Source organism: Cyrtonyx montezumae, unplaced genomic scaffold (assembly GCF_038088225.1).
Source record: "Cyrtonyx montezumae isolate F1298 unplaced genomic scaffold, pur_monq_1.0 scaffold_3, whole genome shotgun sequence".
Taxonomy (NCBI): domain Eukaryota; kingdom Metazoa; phylum Chordata; class Aves; order Galliformes; family Odontophoridae; genus Cyrtonyx; species Cyrtonyx montezumae.
Window position 1 is genome coordinate 31,454,488 of NW_027072034.1, and position 21,169 is coordinate 31,475,656.

Genomic DNA, 21,169 nt, shown 5'->3' on the forward strand with positions numbered 1-21,169 from the left:
AAAACAAAACAGATGCACCTATATGGACCAGGTGTGATAGGGACAGGCTAAATATCATGAAGAAAAATCACCACTGTAACACAAATTATCTGAGCTTTTAATGAAAACCGCAGGAGAAGTAACCACAATTCCTATAATCTTACAACAAAACACACCCTCTAATCCCATGTTTTGACAAAGAGGCTTTAAGTAGTCAAAAAATAAGATTACAGTTTTGTCAAATGACAGGAAATGTGGGTACAAAATGAGAAAACAAAAATCCATGCAATACCATCCTTTATTAAGTTGTTATCACTGAAGATTTTCAATGCTTAAGGCCCAATCCAGAAAATGAGGTCAAGAAAGCAGTAAAACTTGCAGAAACCTATCTTAATTAGCAAAGACTGGGAACAACTGAAGACCTGTTAATGAGCATGCCGAATAGACTGCATGTTGATTAAATACAGAGTGGGCAAAAACAAGATGAAGCTTGTTTCAAAAAAAAAGAAAATAATAACTCAAGCTAGTCGTTCATACTGCTGGGTCACAAATTAAATAACTGCTTCCAAAACAAAATGCTTCAGCAGTTTGTGCCTCAATACTCAGAAGCTGCTCACAAGGCAAGAAAGAGGTGGAAGGAAAAAAAAAAAAGGATTATAAATCCCTTAGCATATCAAGTAATGGTAAAAACTTCACTTGGAAGTCTATTTGATTTAGTTCTAATCTATCAAGACTAGAAAGGAGTTAGGAACTTTCAGTGCTTGTAAAAGAAGACTAGAAAAAAAAGGAAAACAGAAAACACACAGCAAGAGGCACAGGAAGACTCCTGGAACAAGAAATACAGTGAATGTTTCAGAAAAATAAACATGGGCATGAAAGAGTAACTGTAGTTGTTAGTTTACTGAAAAACATTCCCATGTATCAATTTTCAAAACACAACAAAGAGGCAATGGGTCTGAAAAGCAACTCAGAACTGAAAACACTCATATGGCATATAGTTGACTTTCTTAACATCATTGCCATACTCAAGGTACATGTTTGCACTTAGCTAAATAAAGAAGTAGACACTAGACAGCAAAAGCCCTACAGCCCCTGCAGAACTCACTTAAAAGGTTAAGAAGAAACCAACTGCGATGTCCTGGCAAGAAGACTGTAATCAAGGGGCACTTCTCACCAACTCTGTAATGAAAACTTCTCTGCTTTCAGTGTATAGCCATGGGTATGGTCTTGCCAGGATGAAGTGTGATTGCTCTGGTCTGCCCTAAACCACTGCTTTCCTTCGTGAAGCTGGACAACATGGAAGCTTCAGTGCCCAATTTTTGAAAAACACACATACAAAAAAAATACAGTTGTTAATTCTTATGCAGTTCTAATCCAGATAATCTCAGAGAAATAAAAGAGTGGTGGGAGAATAACAAGTGACTTATGAAGTTGTATGTTGGTTGCTCTGAAAGTAAGGCCTCTATTTACTTCTATGGAAACAACAGTTATAAAGAACACAGTAACACTATTTGAGAGAATAAATTCTCATCTGCAAAACACTATTTTTCAACAGTCATCACCATTACCTAAGCATTTTTTGCCACTGATGAACAAGAGCCTGCATGCCACAGTCACAAAAATCTCCACGGCCATCCAGAACATGGCTCGCCTTCCACATCGCTATTGCCATTGCCAAAACTCACTATTGACTGCCTCACTATGCTCACATCCACTGTTTGGGCTCCATAAAGTTCCAGCAAATGTTGAGGAATGGGTGCAGTTTTGGTTTTTTTTCCTGCATGGAGGAATACAATGACACATCGCTGCTTCATACACACTTTAATGTCAGATGCCATTGTGTCAGAACGCCCCTCTGCTGCCATCTGTCACACAGCAACAACATGGAATACTGGTGGGAAGAGTCAACCTCTACTGCCATCCCACCAATATTCACCTCTGACATCACGGCCCAGCAAAATAAAATAGGAGGCATTACTTTCAGAGCAGCTCTCATACTTGTCTGGCACATGTGAGCAGGACAGTGATTACACTGCCAGTTGTGCCAGTACAGCCTCCTGGCAGAGGCATCATCTACACCACAGCAGACCAAACAGAGCTGGTACCTGCTCTGCCTACGCTGCAGTTACGTATGTGTCACCACTGGCTGAAATACAAGATCTGTAAGCAAGATTTAATAGCAAAAAGGTACCATAAAAGAGCTCCATCTTGCAGTTCTCATTAGAGCTAAGAACGAACTTATCACAGAGAGAACTGACGTGGAGCACACGAGACAGTGCCTCATATCAAACCGAGCTGTGCAGTTGCAAATGTTTTCTTTGTAGGCACACGCATTCCAAGACAGACAAATTCAGAATTTACTGTTTGACCTTTCTACAGCCACACCAGGACTGCCACCCAAGGATAAACCCAGTACTCCATCATGACATAATACCTTTTTTATTACAATATCCAAAAAACTGAGTACGCAAGATTTTTGAGATCTCAAGATCCCTTCTTCAATCTCAGGAGTGTGCCATCTAAAGTCTGCATATTTAAACCATAAAGGATTTTAAATGTAAAGAAAAGAGAAAAAAGCAGTTTCTTCATAAACATTCTGTGCGTCTCTTCCTACCAATCACACCATCCTCTGTAAAACCTGAAGATTCCTTTCTGTAAAGCAAATATATATATAGTGTTGGTAGCCCGCCCCACCCCGTCCCCTGATCAGTTTTTATTCATCTTCTGTATTAGTGTCAACAATCAGCTACAGATACATATTACTTTGAGAATTAAATACATAATTGTTTAATTCAAACAAGCAGAAGGGCAAGAGGAAAAAGCATTATGTGGATGGCACATTTGGTTGTAGATTACCGAAACATTCAGTCTTTACAATTCAATGATTCTCTCTTTAGTAATCAACTTTCAAATAAAATTTCTCTTTGTTGCAATTACAGACCAAAATACACTAGATAGTTTTCTTTTACTACAATCTTACCATAGTAGTTTAAGAAGTACTATTACAAAACGCTTTAGTTAGTGTACTCTTTGCAAAGAGTCAGAGAGGCAATGTAATAGCAGAGTACAGTGTAAAGAGTGCTTCTAGGAACTAGGAGTTTTTGTAATATACTACCTGGTAAGCAATATAGCTACAGAACTCACAGCCACAACTGTTATGTCTACAATATCTCACTTACTTAGCTGCAGCCTCAGTGCATTCCAACTGTGCCCGATGTCTCTCAATGAAGAGTTCTGTCTGTCTGCGTGAGCAATTTGAACAGGTTAACACTGGGTTGAATTGCAAACCCCCCTCCTTTATCCGAGCTAACTATGTAAACGTACACAGAAGAGGGGAGCTTAGAACTCGGACATGGAAGTGAGCGCTTACAATGGCCACAGAGGTGAACTTCTCGACCTGAAGGGAGGTGATCTGAGATTAACAGAACTGAAACACAAAGTAGGCAAATGAAAAAGGACAAATAACAACCAACAGAGCAAACACGTTAGAAAGAGCCTACTCTTTAAGCCTGCTTCGGATATTGCTCTGCTCTATAAAAGTGATTTTAGGACCTAAGGCTTGGAAGTTAGAAGAGGCCTGGGTGGCCAAGTCCATCTTCATCGTCACTGAAGTGCTTTCACAAGATATAGCTTTTCCCCGTGTTCACTGGTGAAGATGGGAGCCTTTTTGTAGTGTTCCACCAACTCATCCATAGTATTAAAGCGACGCTGCCCAATACAATAGACATTGTCCACGAGCTGCACCTTGAAATGTTTGTTCTTCCCCGATGCCTTTAGAGATACCGAGAAGTCACTGGGCTGTTGAGAAGAATTCAAAGAGAAAAGAAGAGTTACATAAAAGTGCACAAAAAGAAGGCACAGTATTGTGGTTTCAGGAACAAACTGAAATACAGCTGACAGCGTAATTTGTGCTAGTCTTTGTTCCACAGCTCAGTGCTTCAGCTACTTAAGAAACCCAACAGTCTATTATTCAATAAATAATTGCCATCGTTATTAACGTGCACAGTTAAGTCATTTAAGTGAAGCTCCCCAGATGCACGGTCTGAAGCTGCCAATTACATGACTAAATCGCAAGCATTATCTTAGTTCCTCCATGCAGAAGCACGAGAATGTCAAGGAGAAGAGAAAAACTTTCATCATTTTGGTTTCTTTGCTCGAGAGCCCTGGAGAAAGCTATTATTGTGAAATGAAGCAAACTCCCCTTATAATTTTTTTATTACTATTATTTATTTTTATTTTTTGAGCTGTGACCACTAGAGGGCCATTCTTGCTTTGTATTGCAAAAGAAAAAGAAAAACAAAAAAGATGCCTTTTTATCTTCATCACCACACATACAGGAAATGATTTCTTCTACCGAGTACGCCTTTTTCTTAATAAGATAAAGCTACAGATCAAAAATATAGTACAACTCACACCATCAGCCACCATCCGTGAAAGACAAATTTAACCACTAATTAAAATATCCAGAACAGAGCAATTTTGCATGGTAAATCCTGATAAATCTTTTAGTCTTGGTGAGTGGTTGCTTTGGGAAGGCTGTTAACAGAGCAGCCAGGACTTGAGCCCGCTACCCATCCTACACCACATGCAGCAGGCAGTGCTGAGAACCTGATCACTGTTCTCACTCCAAAGAAAAGCCCACGAGGGAGCCTTCAGTTCACAGTATCATGCACAAGCTCTGCCCCAGCACAGCTGCAGAACAGCGGGGGAGTGGGAACCTCCTGATGTCAACACAGTCACCAGCTCTGCTTTGGGAAGATGTGATGAGGGTCTGCTACGCACTGGAGTATCTATCCAAGAGAGCTGTTTTCTTTGCCTGCAGTGATATGGGTCTCTGCCACACATATCTCCCACATACTGCACCGCCAAAAATCCTGTGCCCTGAATCTCACCTAACTGTTCACTTTCTCTTCCTTCTCCATCCATGCTGCTAAAAGAGAAGTAAAAGCCTGGCAGGATCCAGCTGAACCTCCTGGATCTGCATAAACCCAGCTTACAGGGCTGTGCCAGGGAGCCTATCTTTCAGCAGACATCTTCCTAGTCCCAATGAACAGCCATCAAAGGGTAATGAAAAATCTGGAGCTGAATTCAGTACAGGTCTGCACAAGTGCAGTTTTGAACACATCACAGGGTACTGGACTGGCTGCAGGGCAGCTCTGGGCACAAGCTCTGAGCACAAACCACCTTGCAGCTCCACAGAGTCCTTCAAAGGGACAACATGGGGACAAGTACAGAAGGACAGGCTGCTTGAGGTGCAGAAATCAAGATCAAGTCCTGTTGAGCAAATTCTGAGGCTTCTGATGGTAAGCCTACATTGAGTGAAAACATTTTTCATTTTTAGAAGTAGGAAGAAGCCTTTATGACAAAGGTTAAAAATGGAAACCATCACTTGGTGTTTCACAAAGTTTTCAAACAAAGCAGTTATTTACAGCACATCAACGTAATGAGTTTTCAAAGCACCTGGCATTTGCTAAGAACCACTGCCTTCAGAGGGATGCAGTACTGACAGAGGTTCTGGTTCAACACCTCTGTCCCAAGCACTTTGGCCATACTTTGACACAAGGTGGTCTACACAATGCCACAAATACATTTCTCATCATTTTAGTTACCAGCTTTCACAAGCAGCCATTTTCCTTAACTTGGTCCATTTTTGCAGCAGAGCTGCTAAATTAGATTCACGCATAAAGAGGAGACATTAGTATCACTCATCTTCTCCAGAATATATGTTACAGAGTTTACCCCTTTCACGATCTAATTCAGTTACAAAAATAGCAGAAAGGCTGATCTAACTCTTTTGAGAGCCACCATCCGGTGCATGGAGATGGAAGAGCTTGAACAGCTGTTCCAGAAACCCTGAAACCCTTTATTGGCCTCAAATTAGTAAATCCACCAGGATGTAGGAACAAACAGAAAGACCAACCAGACTTGTATCTACTTTTATTTTGGTATTCCCCATATCAAACATGCAAGATGCTTTTTTAAAAGTCATTTAAAAAATATATCTGCAGATTAATTAGAGCTCTTAACATTACTGCCCTAAAGTATGTTGATTTGATGCAGCTTGAATTGGCTCCCTGCTGTCCTCCTTGGATTTGCTCCAACCCTGTTTATTTTATTTACTATTTAAGTTGTTTCATTTCAACTGCTGGCCATTTCTTCCTCCCTTCTCCTTCTGAAATTAATTGCCGTATGTGGATGTTTGTACACTAACTTTTCCAGGAATAAAAGCTTCACATGCCTGTAAATAAAGGCACACCAGAAGTAAACTTTAATCTTTGAGTCGTTGATGACTCTGCCACAGAATTACAGAGCATAGCCTCATGGCAGGCAACCTTTGAATATTTCTGTGCTGTCATAATTGGGAAGGCCACAATCTGAAGTTAAATCCATTCCTAAAAATGAAAATGGAAGCCAGGCTGTTATGCATTTGCGGTTCCTCAGTCCCCGTGTAAAATTCTTTAAAATTACTTCACAATCCTTTAATTCTTTCCTTAATGACTAACATAACCATGCCTGCAGACTGTGGGAGACACCGTGCAGGATCACATTCCTTCAGTTTTACTTCTTTGGTCATCAAAACAGACCGAAAACTTTGTCATGAAGACAAGCTATAAAACGATATAAGGGAAAACAATGCAAATGAAGACAGTAAGTTCCTTCTTTAAAATCTCCATTTGACAACAGAGCAAGACCCTGCTATTTTAAGTGGCAATGCTGGGAAAAATAACTCCCCCAGAAAGCCTTTTACTGATCCCACAACTTAGCTTTTCATTTCACCTAGCACCACCTGTCCTCTCCAGAAGATATTGTCACGTTTCAGGTTATTCTGTGAACCCAAGCTAGGGCTGCCCAACTCCTTCAAGTTCCAAGCTCCAATTTCCCCTCCTCATCCCTTCTATTCAGCTACCTCAACAACAACGAAAAAAACACCCTAACACATCACAACTCCCAGGTCTGTGGTCAGGCTGGAAAGAACAACCTGAGAGAGTTAAAATTCCTTTATCTCATCCTATTTAGATATGTACAAATATTCTATGTAACGTCCAACATGCTCTCAAATCAATGTTATGCAGGTCAGAAACATGAATTAGCTCCACTGGTCTTCAAATACAGCCCTAATAAAACTCCTATTCTTCCATTTAAAATAACCCACTAGGCTATTTCCCAAACCCAGTTGTTAAAGCTGAACTTACTCCTTCCCTCCACTGTAGCTGTCAATTACAGCATGTCACAAAATATGACGTGCTGCAGCTTTTGAACAGCTGCCACATTTAATAGCTTCTATCCAACACACGAAGAATTAAAACTCCAGGAAAATATGGGACACCCTGAGAGCTACAGAATTAGCACCTCAAAAAGCATACGAGCTTTGCTTCTTTCCTCTGCTGGCATAATTTCTGGGCAATGAACAGAGGAGCTAAATGTAGCCTCAGCAGACTGGCACAAGTCCAGCTGCACCTACAATCCTCAATCACTGTAATGCACCTGCATTTTTCAGCATCCCCTAATACCAACCCCTGCCACCCCAGGGATTGGTATTAAAATGACAGCCATGGGACTATAGGTGTAAATTCCTAATGAATAACTGCTCTTGGAATGGTTCAAAGAAATCACATCCCTCACTCATGCTAATAAATGTGACCGGTTTGAGAAAAATAGCTGCTTCTCTGCTTCACGTGAGGGCTGAACTTGTAAAGTAGTTTTTCTAACTAGGTGTGCTCCACTTCGATCTTCTCTTTCACAGCTCCAAAAAAACTAAGGTGACACTACCTAGGTGCAACAGGGTTGGCAAAATCTATCAGCTAGTAACTGTGCCTGTTACATAAACTAGGGTTTAAATGGTTCAAAAAGGTTTATGATGCTAAGAATAGTATTTCGTAATTAATGAAGCTAATCAGATGCTCAGCTACCCAACAGGGTTCATCTCAGGGTATTCTTCATGTGGCAGCACCCATTCAACTAGAGCATAACTGAGGATGGGATTTGTATCTAAAGGAATCTAGCTGTGAGACAAACATCTGACAATCAATTTAAGAGAAATACTGTAGAATACTACAACGAGTACAATTTTAAAGAGACAGCCTCCACAGTGAAGCAGATAACACAAAAACCCCTCACCTAGGCAAACAGAGCACTGCATAGCTCATTAATAAGCACAGATCTGAAAGTAACCTAAGGAAAAATTTTCTAAGGGGGACTTTCCTGTAGCTATATTGATAGAAGGCTACAGAAACACCAAAAGCAGGTCAGAGATCAAGCACAGTATTTCCAGGATGGCTCAATGTTTCAAATATGAGGCTTTTTTAGAAAGGAAAATCCCTGCACCTTCAGCTTGAACAGGTGGATTCTTAACACAATGCCAAGGCAAGTGGTGCCTAGTATTAAAAAGGAGCAAAACGGGAGAGCTAACAACTCTGCTCAGCCTGGTCTCTCCCATCAAGACCTTTGGCTTTCATGCTGCAGAGGCTCTGGATGACAAGGCAGAGCTTGAACCACCTCTGTAGTCATGCATGTGAAATATAGCAACAGTCAAGAATTCAGAAGTTATTCCTAAAACCTTTGTTCTACAATATGCTTGAAGGATATCTTCATTATTGCTTTCCTTTGATGCTATCGGGTATACTCACTAGCTTTTTAGATAACTCCTGGTACTTATGGGAAAATGAAAACAAACTTACAGTCACCAGTGTTATTATAATTAATACGTATAAACAAATGACATGAGTATATGATATTTGAGTACATTTTCTGGGATTCCAGTGTTAGATGCTGGAAATAACATCATGACCATAATCTGAATGAATCTTCTACTTCAGAAGCAACGAGTTCCCCAGTAACAACAGGGACAGTGTATTTGGAAATGCTTTGAATATAAGTGTGTTTAGTGTTACCATGACATATCAAATTAAAAGGTTACTGCGTTCCTTCAAGCAAATTAGTTTTACCTACGATTTAGACTCCTAAGAGCAAGGAAATGAACTTTTAACACAGCACTGTGACGTGGTAGGCGCCGAGAAATGGGCGCATGCTCTTGTATTTTAAATAATGCATTAAGTTTCAAACTGCCCTGTTGGCACCTTCCCAGGATGCAGACAACGACCAATGAGCAGCAGCCAGGATAACCCAAAATGCAGCATTCTGTTCAGAAAGTATGCCTCCATCTGCTTAGACTGACTGCAGGTATGCTGCGTCCAATGCACCCTCCTGCCCTTGGCAGACACGATGCCAGGCTAACGGGACATCTGCACTGTTAATTTAATGATTACCATCATCCCCTAGTAGCTTTCTGTATTTTGAAAACCTGTATGATCTACCTCAGACTTGTATCCTGTTGATCAAACAACTTGATTCTGGCAGCCTCTGCTTATAAATCTTCTTTTCTAACTATTTTTCTATTCTCTACTGGTTTATTTTCATTAAATCTCTGCTTTTCCTTCCTGGTCCCCTCTGATTTATTTGCGTTTGTCTTCCTTTTGTGATTATACTTAACTAAAAGCAGAAGTAGGAACTTAAAAAGAGAGCACTGAACAAAGTAGTCTGACAGTTTTGTGTCTGCTGCAGAGAATAATCAGTTGAGAAAAGATGCCTGAAACTTACACAGATAGTTCTCCGAAACGACAAAAATATTATGGAATATTATACAATTCTATTTTAAGAATATGATGTCAAAATTTCATAAATAAAGAGTATATAATAAAGAGACATCAGTCTAACTCCAACAATAATAATGCACTACCAATGATTTTCAAAAATTAAAACACAAGGTTTAATTTGTGTTTTGAATATCTTAGAGAATTAACAATTCCCCTGTCTTTTAATTGCTTTTTTGCTGTCACTATAAGGCTCTGTTCATCTCCCTCACCGAGAGACAATGTGTCAGCCAATTCCAAATTTTAGGCATTATATTAAAAACGCCAACTAGTGCTATTGACTAGTAAGTGAAATCATTTACATAAGGAACAGCTCAGGGGAACGGTTTTTCCTCAGTTCCACAGGCAACTGTGATACAGGCCTCCTGATCACATGCTGGAGTCATGAAGTTGACCCTCTTTAATTTCAGAACAGTCCATACTGCTTTAATTTTTATTTGCAATCCACGTTACAAATCAGCTCAATTGACAGTTGGGGAGAAACGTGAGGCAAGTATGTCATAGGGATAGATGCTTGGAGTTGACTGTTTTTTAACAGTACTGCACCTTCAACTTAAAAGACTGAGCTGAAATAACTACATGGATTTTGATTTTTTATACTTGAAATAACAGAATATTTGGATGGAAGTATGTACTAAACAATTTATCCTCACGGAACAGTGGTCCTACAGCTGAAACAACGACTGCAGGAAAACCCTGATGAGAAATTAAGATTCACCTTTTTGTAATGTTTCAATGTTGTATAGGGGAATTATCAAAATCTGCCACCTTTTAAAAATCACAGCAAAGGGATAATTAACTTCTGAGCACTCTAACTATGCTTTCCCTGGCCTCAGCATACATGAAAGGGCTTTCAGTCTAATTCCAAATTTGAACTTTCAGATTTATAATAATCCCTAATCAGCATTATCCACATCCTCTGATGTCATCAAGGCTCAGTTTCCAAGTAATATGAGTTGCTGACTTGACCTTTTTTGTTGTGCATTATAGTCTTAACAGTTAGATACAATAATTTCATCCTATTATGACCTAAATAATCCAAGGAGAGCAGAAGTACATTAAATTAGAATTTTAATCAATAATTTAAATGATCTAATTTAAATAACGTTATTAACCTATGTTAATTAAAGGCAAAACAAAACTGACCAATGAAAACATCCCATTTTAAATTGGCTTTAAGTTCAAATTAATGCCTACATCCTTTATATGCAATATTTTTTTTCCCCTTGTAGTGCTATAAACTTGAGAAGGATTGCATATGAGGAATACATGAAATGTCAGACAGAAGCTTGAAATATCTAGTTACTTGTCTGCTAATTAAAAAACCCTGGATAATACAGTCTACAGTAGTTACATTTCATGTAACTGTAAATGTAAATGTAAATGTCACTGCATTTCTGTAAGAGATTGATTCTCACATACAGTACACGTATCAGTAGCACTGAAGCACTGCTTGTTTCTTTAGGGATGAAAAGTCCTTCTCATAATTATGAGCTTCCACACTCGTTAAACCATACATCACATGCTTTAATATAAAGACCACGGCGCTGAGTATCACTTACCGAAGATTCACTATCTCTAACAAGGAAGTCTCCTTCCACTCCCCTCTCATTTAGGGCACATTCTGCTTGATGTCGGGTAACATTCCCATAATACCACTCTCTTCCAGCAAATCGTCCAGTAGAAGATGGTCCCGTGTAGCTTATCTGAGGTGGATGGGAAGTGTTAATGCTAGGACCATCGCTAATGATTACTACATAGTTTTTAGGAACCAGACCAATTTGCCCTCTGGAATTTTTACATTTCCACCATTCTGGGTCATTTTCTGGCTTTTCAATGACTTCCATTGTTTCCCCTTTTTCAAAATTGAGCTCTTCTTCCGTGACGGAGCTGAATGGATACAGTGTCTGAACAACGTGGAGTACTTTGGTGCCCTGGCCGTTACTCATGGAAGCGCCTTTCCTCAAGCTCAGAAAGCTCGGTGAATCTGCTGTGGCCTCCTCAACTTCCTCCACCACATAGTTCGAAGGAAACCATCCAATCTGTCCATTGTAGCTCCCTCTCCACCAGCCATCGCTGCATTTCTCCATGACAATGACCCGGGACCCTTTGACAAGGGACAGTTCATCCTCTCTCTCCGCCACATAGGCAAATTTGACGTAGGCTGGAATGTTGAGGTCATAGATGCGGTCTGCACTGCTGCCATTGGAAGGGTACTCTGCATCTGTGCTGGGAGTGGGCGAGGCATCTCGCGCGCTCGTCTTTCTTTTTGTTTTTCCTAAGCCTGTTAAATAAAGACAGAAGCAGAAAGTGGTCACTCAACATCCTCCCCACACCACAGACACTAAATGTAGCAATGCGTACCTACATCGCTTCAAATCTCATCTCGCTACAACATCTCTAATGGTGCAGGCTGTCAGAAAGCACCTTTATTGATCGCCTTTAAAAGATGATAATGAATATCTTGCATGTACACCATTACATATGGCATTATCATCACCCTTTTCCCTTCCCAACAGTACCAGGATTTTAACACACATTCAAAGCACTGGTTTCTTCATTATGGAAACTTCCATGAATCCCTAGGAGGTCTGCAGTTTGGTGCTGTATCTCCCAAAAATCCAGTTAATCTATCACGCCCTCACATTTTAGTGATGACTTAAATATGACTTAAGCAAAACACGAGAAAGAAGCATGCAAAAACAAACCAAGAGAGGGATAAAACCTTAGTTTCTCTACAGATTATATTTCTCCATCTTCAATTATCACCAGGCAGCTACAGCAGCAACCATTTCCAGCTGCAAGCCCTCTTGTGAAACCTGTACCTCCTTCCACCCAAGTACCACAGAAGCATTGACTTCACAATGAAGAGGACTATTGGAGTACATCCCCCTAAAATCCACAAGATCTCTATTGTCATGGCTTCAATTATAGAATTAAATACAACACACAAAAGAATCAACAACACCATTACATTCTTAACTTTTACGGGGTGTAATTTAAGTTTAAACATGGAGGAAAAGCCACACCGTTCACTTTCAAACTTCTGCAGCAAAGGCCACTTAAACTCACATGTAAACAGAAAGATAAAGTTACTAAGTAGCTGTCTATTCTGAAATTCAGCTATAGAAGTTCTGAAGATAACATAAAAGATGCAATCTTAGTATATCACGAGCCAAGCAACATCCAAAATGTCATGCATTGGACAGAATGCAAAAAAACAATGTAGAAATCACAGGTCTTGCACTTTTCTCCACCCATCTAGATCCTTGCTGGGAGGAAAGAGATTCACTCCAGACACTACTGAATACACACTGATTATGGAAGACTGAATGAAAAAAAATGAGACTTCGTTCTTGTTTCTTTAAATAGTCATATTAGAAAGAGAAGCATGCAATTTCATTTTAACAATTCAGAACACTACAGTTGGGCCATGGCAGTGCTAAAAAATGTGAGTAGTACAACTCTCTCTCTATATATACATATATACTTACACACACATACAAATGTGTTGAATAAAACTACTCAGCTGAAAAGGACCTACAGAGATCCAAGTCCAACTGCCTGACCACTTCAGGGCTAACAAACAAGGAGCTCAAGACTATCTTTAGTGCAGCTATCTGGCATGCTTTGCAAGTTTAGCTGAACAGCACACATGAACAGTGCAGATGTAACCGCATCACACGCTAGAAGAGTTAAATACATTAATTTCTGCAGTCCTAACATCTCAGAAGACAGCAGAAAATTCTGATGATCCTAAGTGTTTCCTGACCTTCCTGAGCAGCTCCTTGCTTCCTGTTGGAGTCTGCTTACATCCTAATGTAATTCTAAGTACTTAATTTGAGCTGAGAGCCTGTGGCTGTCCTTTCAGACAAAATGACAGAGACCAACTTATTGTGCTAGGGGAGACAATTGCAGGAAAGCAATGCTTTTATGCCAAGCAAGCTTTAATCAGGAGTTGGCCGGGGGCTGATCTCTGCCAAGATTACTGGAATTTTTCATCAGTTTAGAGATCATTTTCAACCAAAAGGCAAGGATGTGTATAACACAAGAATTAAGGAGCATTAAATTAGGGTAATACAAACAAACACAACTTAAGGGTCATTTAGTTAGAAAATCCTCGTTACAACTTCATGCAGAACAAGCAACTGCATCTCAGCGGATTCATCCCACATAAAGCCTTATACTAAGATGGAACTTTCTCAATGAAAAGCTTAGGCTTTGTTATGCTTTGTAAAGAAGATATAAAGCACTGTGCCCTGGATTACAGCAGAACTAATAAAATTGAGAAAAGGAGCAGCTGGTGAAGTGTCTGGCCAGAATACAACTGGTTAAAAAGAGCACTGAGATAATGGAAAATACAGGGATACAATGTGATAAGAGAAATGTCATAAACAGAAGCATCTACAGAAAACAAACAAAAAAAAAGACAAAACCTGTCAACAGTTTAAAAAAACAAATTTGTAAAAACAACAACAACAAACAACCATCTGAAGTCTGATGAAGATTTAGGAAAAGGTTATCATTCGGGCACTTTCTTTTACTTGAAGTTTCACAGGCTGCATCTTCTCCCAGACTTTCCAATGCTGTGCTTGACATTTCAAGCATTCCTTTCCATCCTCCCCATTCAAAACAAACCACAACAATGTAGGGAAAGTCAGAAACGTGGTTGGTTTTCTTTATCAGCAAAGGCAAATAGATGGACTTCCTCACTCTGAACTCTAATATTTACTGCAACTGAACAGCAAGCTACCAGTGAACCTTTCACCATACCAGTGACATGCATCAAAGTTCTAGTTTCCAAACAATTTAAGGTAAGGAAGTACTCGGAGAGCCATCTGCAGCCAAGCTCAGTGAAGTGTATGCACAACATTATCTACCAGTCATTTTAATGTGATGTTGTAAGATCTGTAACTGTATCTATGAGAGAAGAGGATACAAGTTGTGCCACAAGAAGAACAAGGGAAATCTGTTCCTGTTTTTCTCCTTGCACCTCCTGCTGCACCAGTCCCCACCGCCTCTGCCAGCTCCTGCAGCACCCTCAGCTAAACCCCCCCTTACCAGATGACTGCCTTTGCATCCCAGCTTCTTTTCACACCTGTGAAGCCTGCTCCATCTCCCACCACGTGCTGCCCTCCCTGGTGATGCCCATCTTGCTTGGGTTCCCAAAGCACCTATGCACTGGGATCGCTGGAGTTCCCCACAAGTGGGGGACCATGACAGTGTCCCTCCTAAATGCTGAACAGCATAGAAGTGGTTCCTTTACTTCCTCTGGTCTGTCAAGTTTGCCTGAAATTGGCAGTTACAGAGGGTAGACAGATGGGTGGACAACGACAGCTGACTGTGACAGCATGACTTGTGTAAGTCTCATTTCCTTAAGAAACAAGTCTAAAAATATAATTTAGTAGGATGTCTGGTCATAGCTAAGCAACAAGAAAGTGAGAATTGTTATAAATTTCCCATACATCACATCTACAACAAAGATCACAACACCATTTAAAAAAAAAGAACCTACAATCTATGGAAATTGTATCTAACAGGGTAAACACTGCACAGTTAGTTACACATGCTACTATAATAAACTTTCATTTATTACTACTTACAAGGGTACTCCTCTATTCCCACTGCCAAACCAAATGAAGCCCTTGTAAGGAATTTCACAGGAAACAGAACATTTGGGCACATCTGGAAGAGCTGAATGCACTTGTGACTGCAGTGGTAATCTCAGCATTCTCACTGTCTTTGTTGCAATAGCAGGTATGTTTTCACTGGAAGGCAACCACATGTTCACAGTTCAACTCACTGGATACAGTTCCCTTAAAGCCATAATCTTTTGTTACACAACTAATTGTTGTGAAGAGAATTCAAAATCCATGGATTAGCTTTCAAGTGAGTGGAAAAAGAGTGGGAGCACATGGAATGCAAAGCAGCAGAAAGCCTCTTTCATCTTATGGTGCCTGGTAGGAAGAAACTCTGTTCATAACTTACAGTTGAACCATGCTAAATTATTTCATTTTTATCTCTTAACAACAAGTTGCCAAGTAATGTGAGTGGGTTTAATATTTGGTTGGATATACTGCTGGAAAAAAAACAATACAAAAAAAAAAAAAAAAAAAAAAAAAAACACCAGCCATCGGTTAGCATCATTTCCAGAGAACAAAAGCAATCCAATGCATATCTTTCTTTTCTCTACAGGGAAAGAAATCCTTTGGCCCTGACTAAGTAACACCAGGGAGACCTAGAAATGTGCCTCCCAACTTACCTTCCCTCTTCCTTCAGTGTCTCACTTGCAGCTTTAAGAGCAGATTGTTTTCAGAGCAACAGCACTAAGGAAGACCCTGTTTCCTATGAATTTGCTTCCTGTCTCTGAATTCCTCATTGTGAAAGCCCAGCCTTGCACCCTTTCACTTCCAGTTTCTCCCTGTTGCAATTCTGTGGGTCCTCCGGCCCCAGCCCACACTTTGCAACTGGGGAATTTCCTCCTGCACACCCCTGTGGCTCAATGCTTCTGACACTGCCACTTCCCCAACCCTCCTCTGCTGCTCCTGGCCAAGCACCCTGCCCAAAGCCTTGCTGGCCAGCAGAAAACAGAGGTGCTCTGTACCTGAGCAGCCCAGACTTCTCCTGCTAAAACCAATGTGAGGATTTCTCTCCTCTTGCCACCACTGAAGGCATTAAAAAAGAGGCTGCTTGGCTAGGAAAACTAGGGGTGCTTAGGAGAGAAAACTGTTAACTATGTTTAAAACTTAATTCTACTTTATCTGATACTTAGAACACATAATACATTTGTATTCAGGTGGCCTAAATAAATAAATAAATACATACATACAAATCCTTTCTGAAAATTTATATTGCATTTGCTAATCACGATTTTTATTGTTCACCATCTTTGCCAGACAAAAGCCCACATACGTAGATGTATTTGCTCATTTTCAGTAAGACCTATTTGCTAATTTTCATGCCTCACAAGCTGAAGTCCTTGCCTGAAACTGATGAGTTGCAACTTTCTGCATTCAAACTGCTTTTCCTCATCCCTAGAGGAGAAAAGAGCAGACTCATTGATGGGGCTGTGTAATGGATCTCTACAGCCTTATCAATACTCTGAATTATTTCATTGAGCTCTTTTTAAGAATAGCATGCATAAACACTGAAGATATTCTGTAGGTGAATCACCCAGCACTCCTCCACCCTCAAGACTGCTCCCTAGCTTTAATAGCTTAACTTTAAACAGAAAAATGCAGTAACATTTCTTTTCTGAAGATATTTGTTAGGCTGATACCACAAATAGTGACTTTCACATTCTCACATCTTATGGGCATTAAACATTTCAGTCAATTCCCAAAAGCCCATTTCTGAACAAAAAGAATTGGCAAATGAAACTAGGGTCATCTGCATTCTTACATCTACTTTTTCTACCTTTTCTGTTTTCAGTACATAAATCACCGGCAAAAAAAATATATTCAGTAGCTTACTCGTGATCAGATCAACTTCAGGGGATAAAAACAACAAACTACCAAACAAATCTAAATAGAGGCCTTTAAGAAAAAAGCTGTGATACAGGAAAATAGCATCAAGAAGTTAGACAACACTGAACAGTTTCCAAACAGAATTCCTCAATCCAGAGCTCCTTGAAAGAGACTAAATGTAGAACTAAATATGCTACATATGATTACTTAAGAAACCATCAGAAACCTATTACTAAAATACCAAAAGCAATTAAGGATGGAGTTCTTTATTCCAGTTCCCTCACTGGTCCCACATTAAGTTATTTCTAATCTACAAGAGAACACATAAAACCACAACAGAAATGAACTGAGAACCCACTGCCTCAGAACAACTGAGTTCTTGGAAACTACTTCCTTCACATGATTAGATCTCTCCTGAATGTTGGTCTTCAAATACCTTGTACCAACCACAGGCTGCCTGAGGCTGGCAGGGCCCTCTGCATCCCTCAGGCCCACCCCCAATCCAGCAGGGCACCCACAGCAGAGTGCCCATGGCCATGGCCACGTGGCTGCTGGAGATCCCCATGGAGGAGACCCCACATCAAAGTCCTTCATGATTCCCTGCTGTCATCAGTACCAGTGTTGAGATTCCAGAGCTGTGGTTTGCAGGGCTGGGAGACTCGATGATTTCACGTGACTGGAGCTATTTTGCAACTCCCTAATTTGGTCTTCATGACATTGCCTTTGAGAAAGATGTTTAATATCAACATTTTCATTCACGACTATTCAATATCAAACTGACCGAAACATAAAAAATAAAGTATGAAAAGAGAAGGAAAAAATGAGCCGATTCCAGAATACAGTCCTTTAGCTACTGCTTTAAATCATACCCACTCCACCACAACTCTCAAGTGGGATATTAAAGATTTTAAACACAAGGCAGGACAATCTGAAAATACAAGGGCTGCTCTGAAAGTAACGCCTCCTATGTTATGATGGTGACCCATGATATCAGAGGCAGATGGTGATGGTACGGCAGTGGAGGCTGAACCTTCCCACCAATATTTCATTACACGTCATTGCCATGAGACAGATGGCAGCAGAGGGGCACTCTGACACAACAGTGCCTGACATGGAAGTGCAGATGAAGCAAAGGTACGTCACCAAATTCCTCTATGTAGAAAAAAATGGCACCCATTGACATTCATCAATATTTGCTGGAGCTTTATGGAAACAAAACAGTGGACGTGAGCACAGCTGAGTGCTCACTGAAAACAGTGAGCACTGCAGAAATCAGCAGTGCATTTCAGCAATGGTGACCAGCCACTTCCTGGATGGCCATGCAAGTTTTTGTGATCATGTTATGCAGAGTTTTGTTCACTGCTGGCAAAGAAGCATAGCTAATGGTAGTGTGACTCTGTTGAAAAAGTGTGGTTCATAGCTGAGAATTTGTACTATCAAACAGCATCATTGCGCTCTTTGTATCTGTTGTAGTTTCCATGGAAATAAATAGGAGGCGTTATTTTCAGTGCAACCTATGTATATTTAAGAGGAAAGAAAAACAACTTAAGAAAGGATCTTTCATTGGCTTTCCAAATAATCGGTTACAGAAATTTCTACACATTGCTGGTAATTCTCTGAAATAAAAAAAAATATCTTAAAGCTTACTTGTAAAATTGTTCATACACCTTTAAAGGCATTTCAATTTATGTACTCTCCTTCTGGAATAAAATGCTCCAAACAGCACTATTTGCTTTATTGCTAAAAAATGATCACAGAAGCCACCATCCAAAAATATGAGAACTGTACATTTTTTATGAACATATTTTCATTTCAATCCATTTTATTTTAAAATTGTTTTTCTTCTTGAAAAGGAAACTTATCATTCAAATTGAAACTGGGTGGAAAAGAGCTGAAAAATGTACTGCTGCATAATCCATTAAGGGAACATATAATAAGCAAAAAAAATATTCAAGCATAACATCGATGAGGCTGAAAAATTCAACTAAGTCCAATGTGCTAACAGAATCCCTGGTATAAATACCTAGATCAAGAGCTAACTTAAATACACTGATGGAGTTAGTAAAATAGTCTTTAGAAAACATTTCAGTCAACTTCGGAATCAGTTTCAAGTAAGATGGAAATAAGTCATCTTTTATTCAAATATAAAACCAGGGAAGATCTTCCACTTAAAGCCTTAAAGGAAAGGCATCAGAGACTGAGAGTCAATCTACTAACTAAATGTTTTGTTTTAGATGTAGCAGAAGGGATAGAATTTACCAAAGCCCATTTTTGTTTATGTAACGTTTTAGCTTATTTTGAAGATACTTAAAATGATTTTTGTGTATTTTAAGAGAACTGCAATTCCATGTGGCTTCACACAGATGGAGTAAATACAAATGCCTTTTCTGTTCACCAAATAATTTATTCATTTCCTTTGACAAGGGGTCTGACTAAGTACAGACTAATGCATACAGCTAACAAGTATGAGAAATGCATGCTACCTTCATTAAACAAAAACAAATTATATTAAGAAAGAAGTGATTTTCACATTTGCGCATTTTCAGCCTGCAACCTCCCACCCGTTCTTTGCTGCCTCCACATCTCCACAACAAATTTCTGACAGAATGCTCAAATGCCAAGTGGCCATACAGAATATCTGGGTTCTCCAGAAGATCTCCATTAACAGCACTCTTCTAAAGACACTGCTGTAAGTTTCAGAAAAAATTCACCTGAATTTGTGATACAGAAATGAAGTCTTACAGTTGTAATAATGTTGTAGGTTTGTTGTTGTTTTACGTGCTCAATCAAGCTTTATCACGAAAGGTCTCACTAGGAAAAAAAACAGAAAATGGAAACTCTTCTTTAAATATCAAAGTAAACTTCTGACATTTCTAAAGCCAGGCTGCTTTATCACTAGCACTTTTTTTCCCCCCTCCAAATACAGGAAGAAGTACTGTCAAAGTTTCCCATACAGCAACCACTATTTGGTACAGAGACTTCCATAAGAAATGAACTCAACAACTGTATTAAAAACAACTACTACACTAATTCCTGTAATTTAGATGTTGTTAAATGCGCTTATCTCTTACCAGGAAAAGTACATTCAAATTTCACTGTCAGATAATGAATTTCCTGTACCAAGAGCATTTTGGAGCCAAGAGGTTTAGATGAAAGATGTTCTATGTGAAGTTACGTAGAGTTTTTAAGTGCACCAAACACACAATTCAAAGGGTTCCTTCAATGGTCTCACGTATGTTCCTACTCCGGTGCAAAAGCGAAGTAGATGAAGTGTCACCTGGCAATTAAAAGAGCCTTAGGATTTTAAATCCCACACAGAATATAAAAGGCATACAAAATGGATGGACTATCTCAAAATCATCTGGATCCATGGTTCCAATTTCTGACTATAAACTCAAAAGACAAGGCACTTTACATATAGGCTTTACTTTCAAACAGAAATAGTTTAAAAATCTTTCCATCCACATCATAATCTTATTACCTCACTGAGTTTTGGAGCATGCCATGATAAGAAAAAATAACCCAAGGCAACCCTAACATTCTAAGAAAATATTGAAATAAGAGTCATGTCTTCCCAAATCTAATTAAAAGCAAACAGTTGTGTTTACTGTTGAAATGACTGTCAAGGAAAGCCATCCTTGCCACTAGAAATCCAACTCCCTAAATAAAAAAAAAGTGGACACTGATTTTGGCATATCTTTGCTGGATGCTCGCATACATTATCAACATCTAGGTTCCTGCTCAATGCCATACTCCACAAAATGAAATGTCTGTGAGACTCAGGGAAGGAACAGAAATCTCTCCTTGTACATGCTAAGACAAAACCAATAGATTTGTGTCACAAGTACTAGTTTACAAGTTTTGTTTGTGTGGTATGAAAACATGACACTGGCTGCTGCCCACCTATCTTTCAGGACTTCTAGAAAAATAAATAAAACAAAAAGTGGAGCTGTGGAACCTGAGTAAGCCCGAAGAAACATACTGATACTCTGAGAGACCCTAGAAGATTAAATGCTCAACAGCCAGGGTTGGGGGGGAGGGGGCAGAAATCACTGAAGAGATCTAGTGATACTG

The 21,169-nt window shown here is 39.6% G+C and overlaps 1 protein-coding gene across 2 annotated transcripts in view; it reads right to left on the bottom strand.

Annotated features, from left to right (window-relative positions):
* Positions 1-2,402: 2,402 nt before the first annotated feature.
* Positions 2,403-21,169, bottom strand: part of NCK2 (NCK adaptor protein 2) — an 81,533-nt gene continuing 62,766 nt past the window's right edge. For both annotated transcript variants that reach the window (XM_065741110.1, XM_065741111.1), the window contains exons 4-5: positions 11,192-11,913; positions 2,403-3,777 (exon numbers count right to left, since the gene is read on the bottom strand). In XM_065741110.1, coding sequence (XP_065597182.1) covers positions 3,583-3,777; positions 11,192-11,913 — 917 coding nt within the window. In that variant the 3' untranslated portion in view covers positions 2,403-3,582. The remainder of the gene's footprint in view (positions 3,778-11,191; positions 11,914-21,169) is intronic.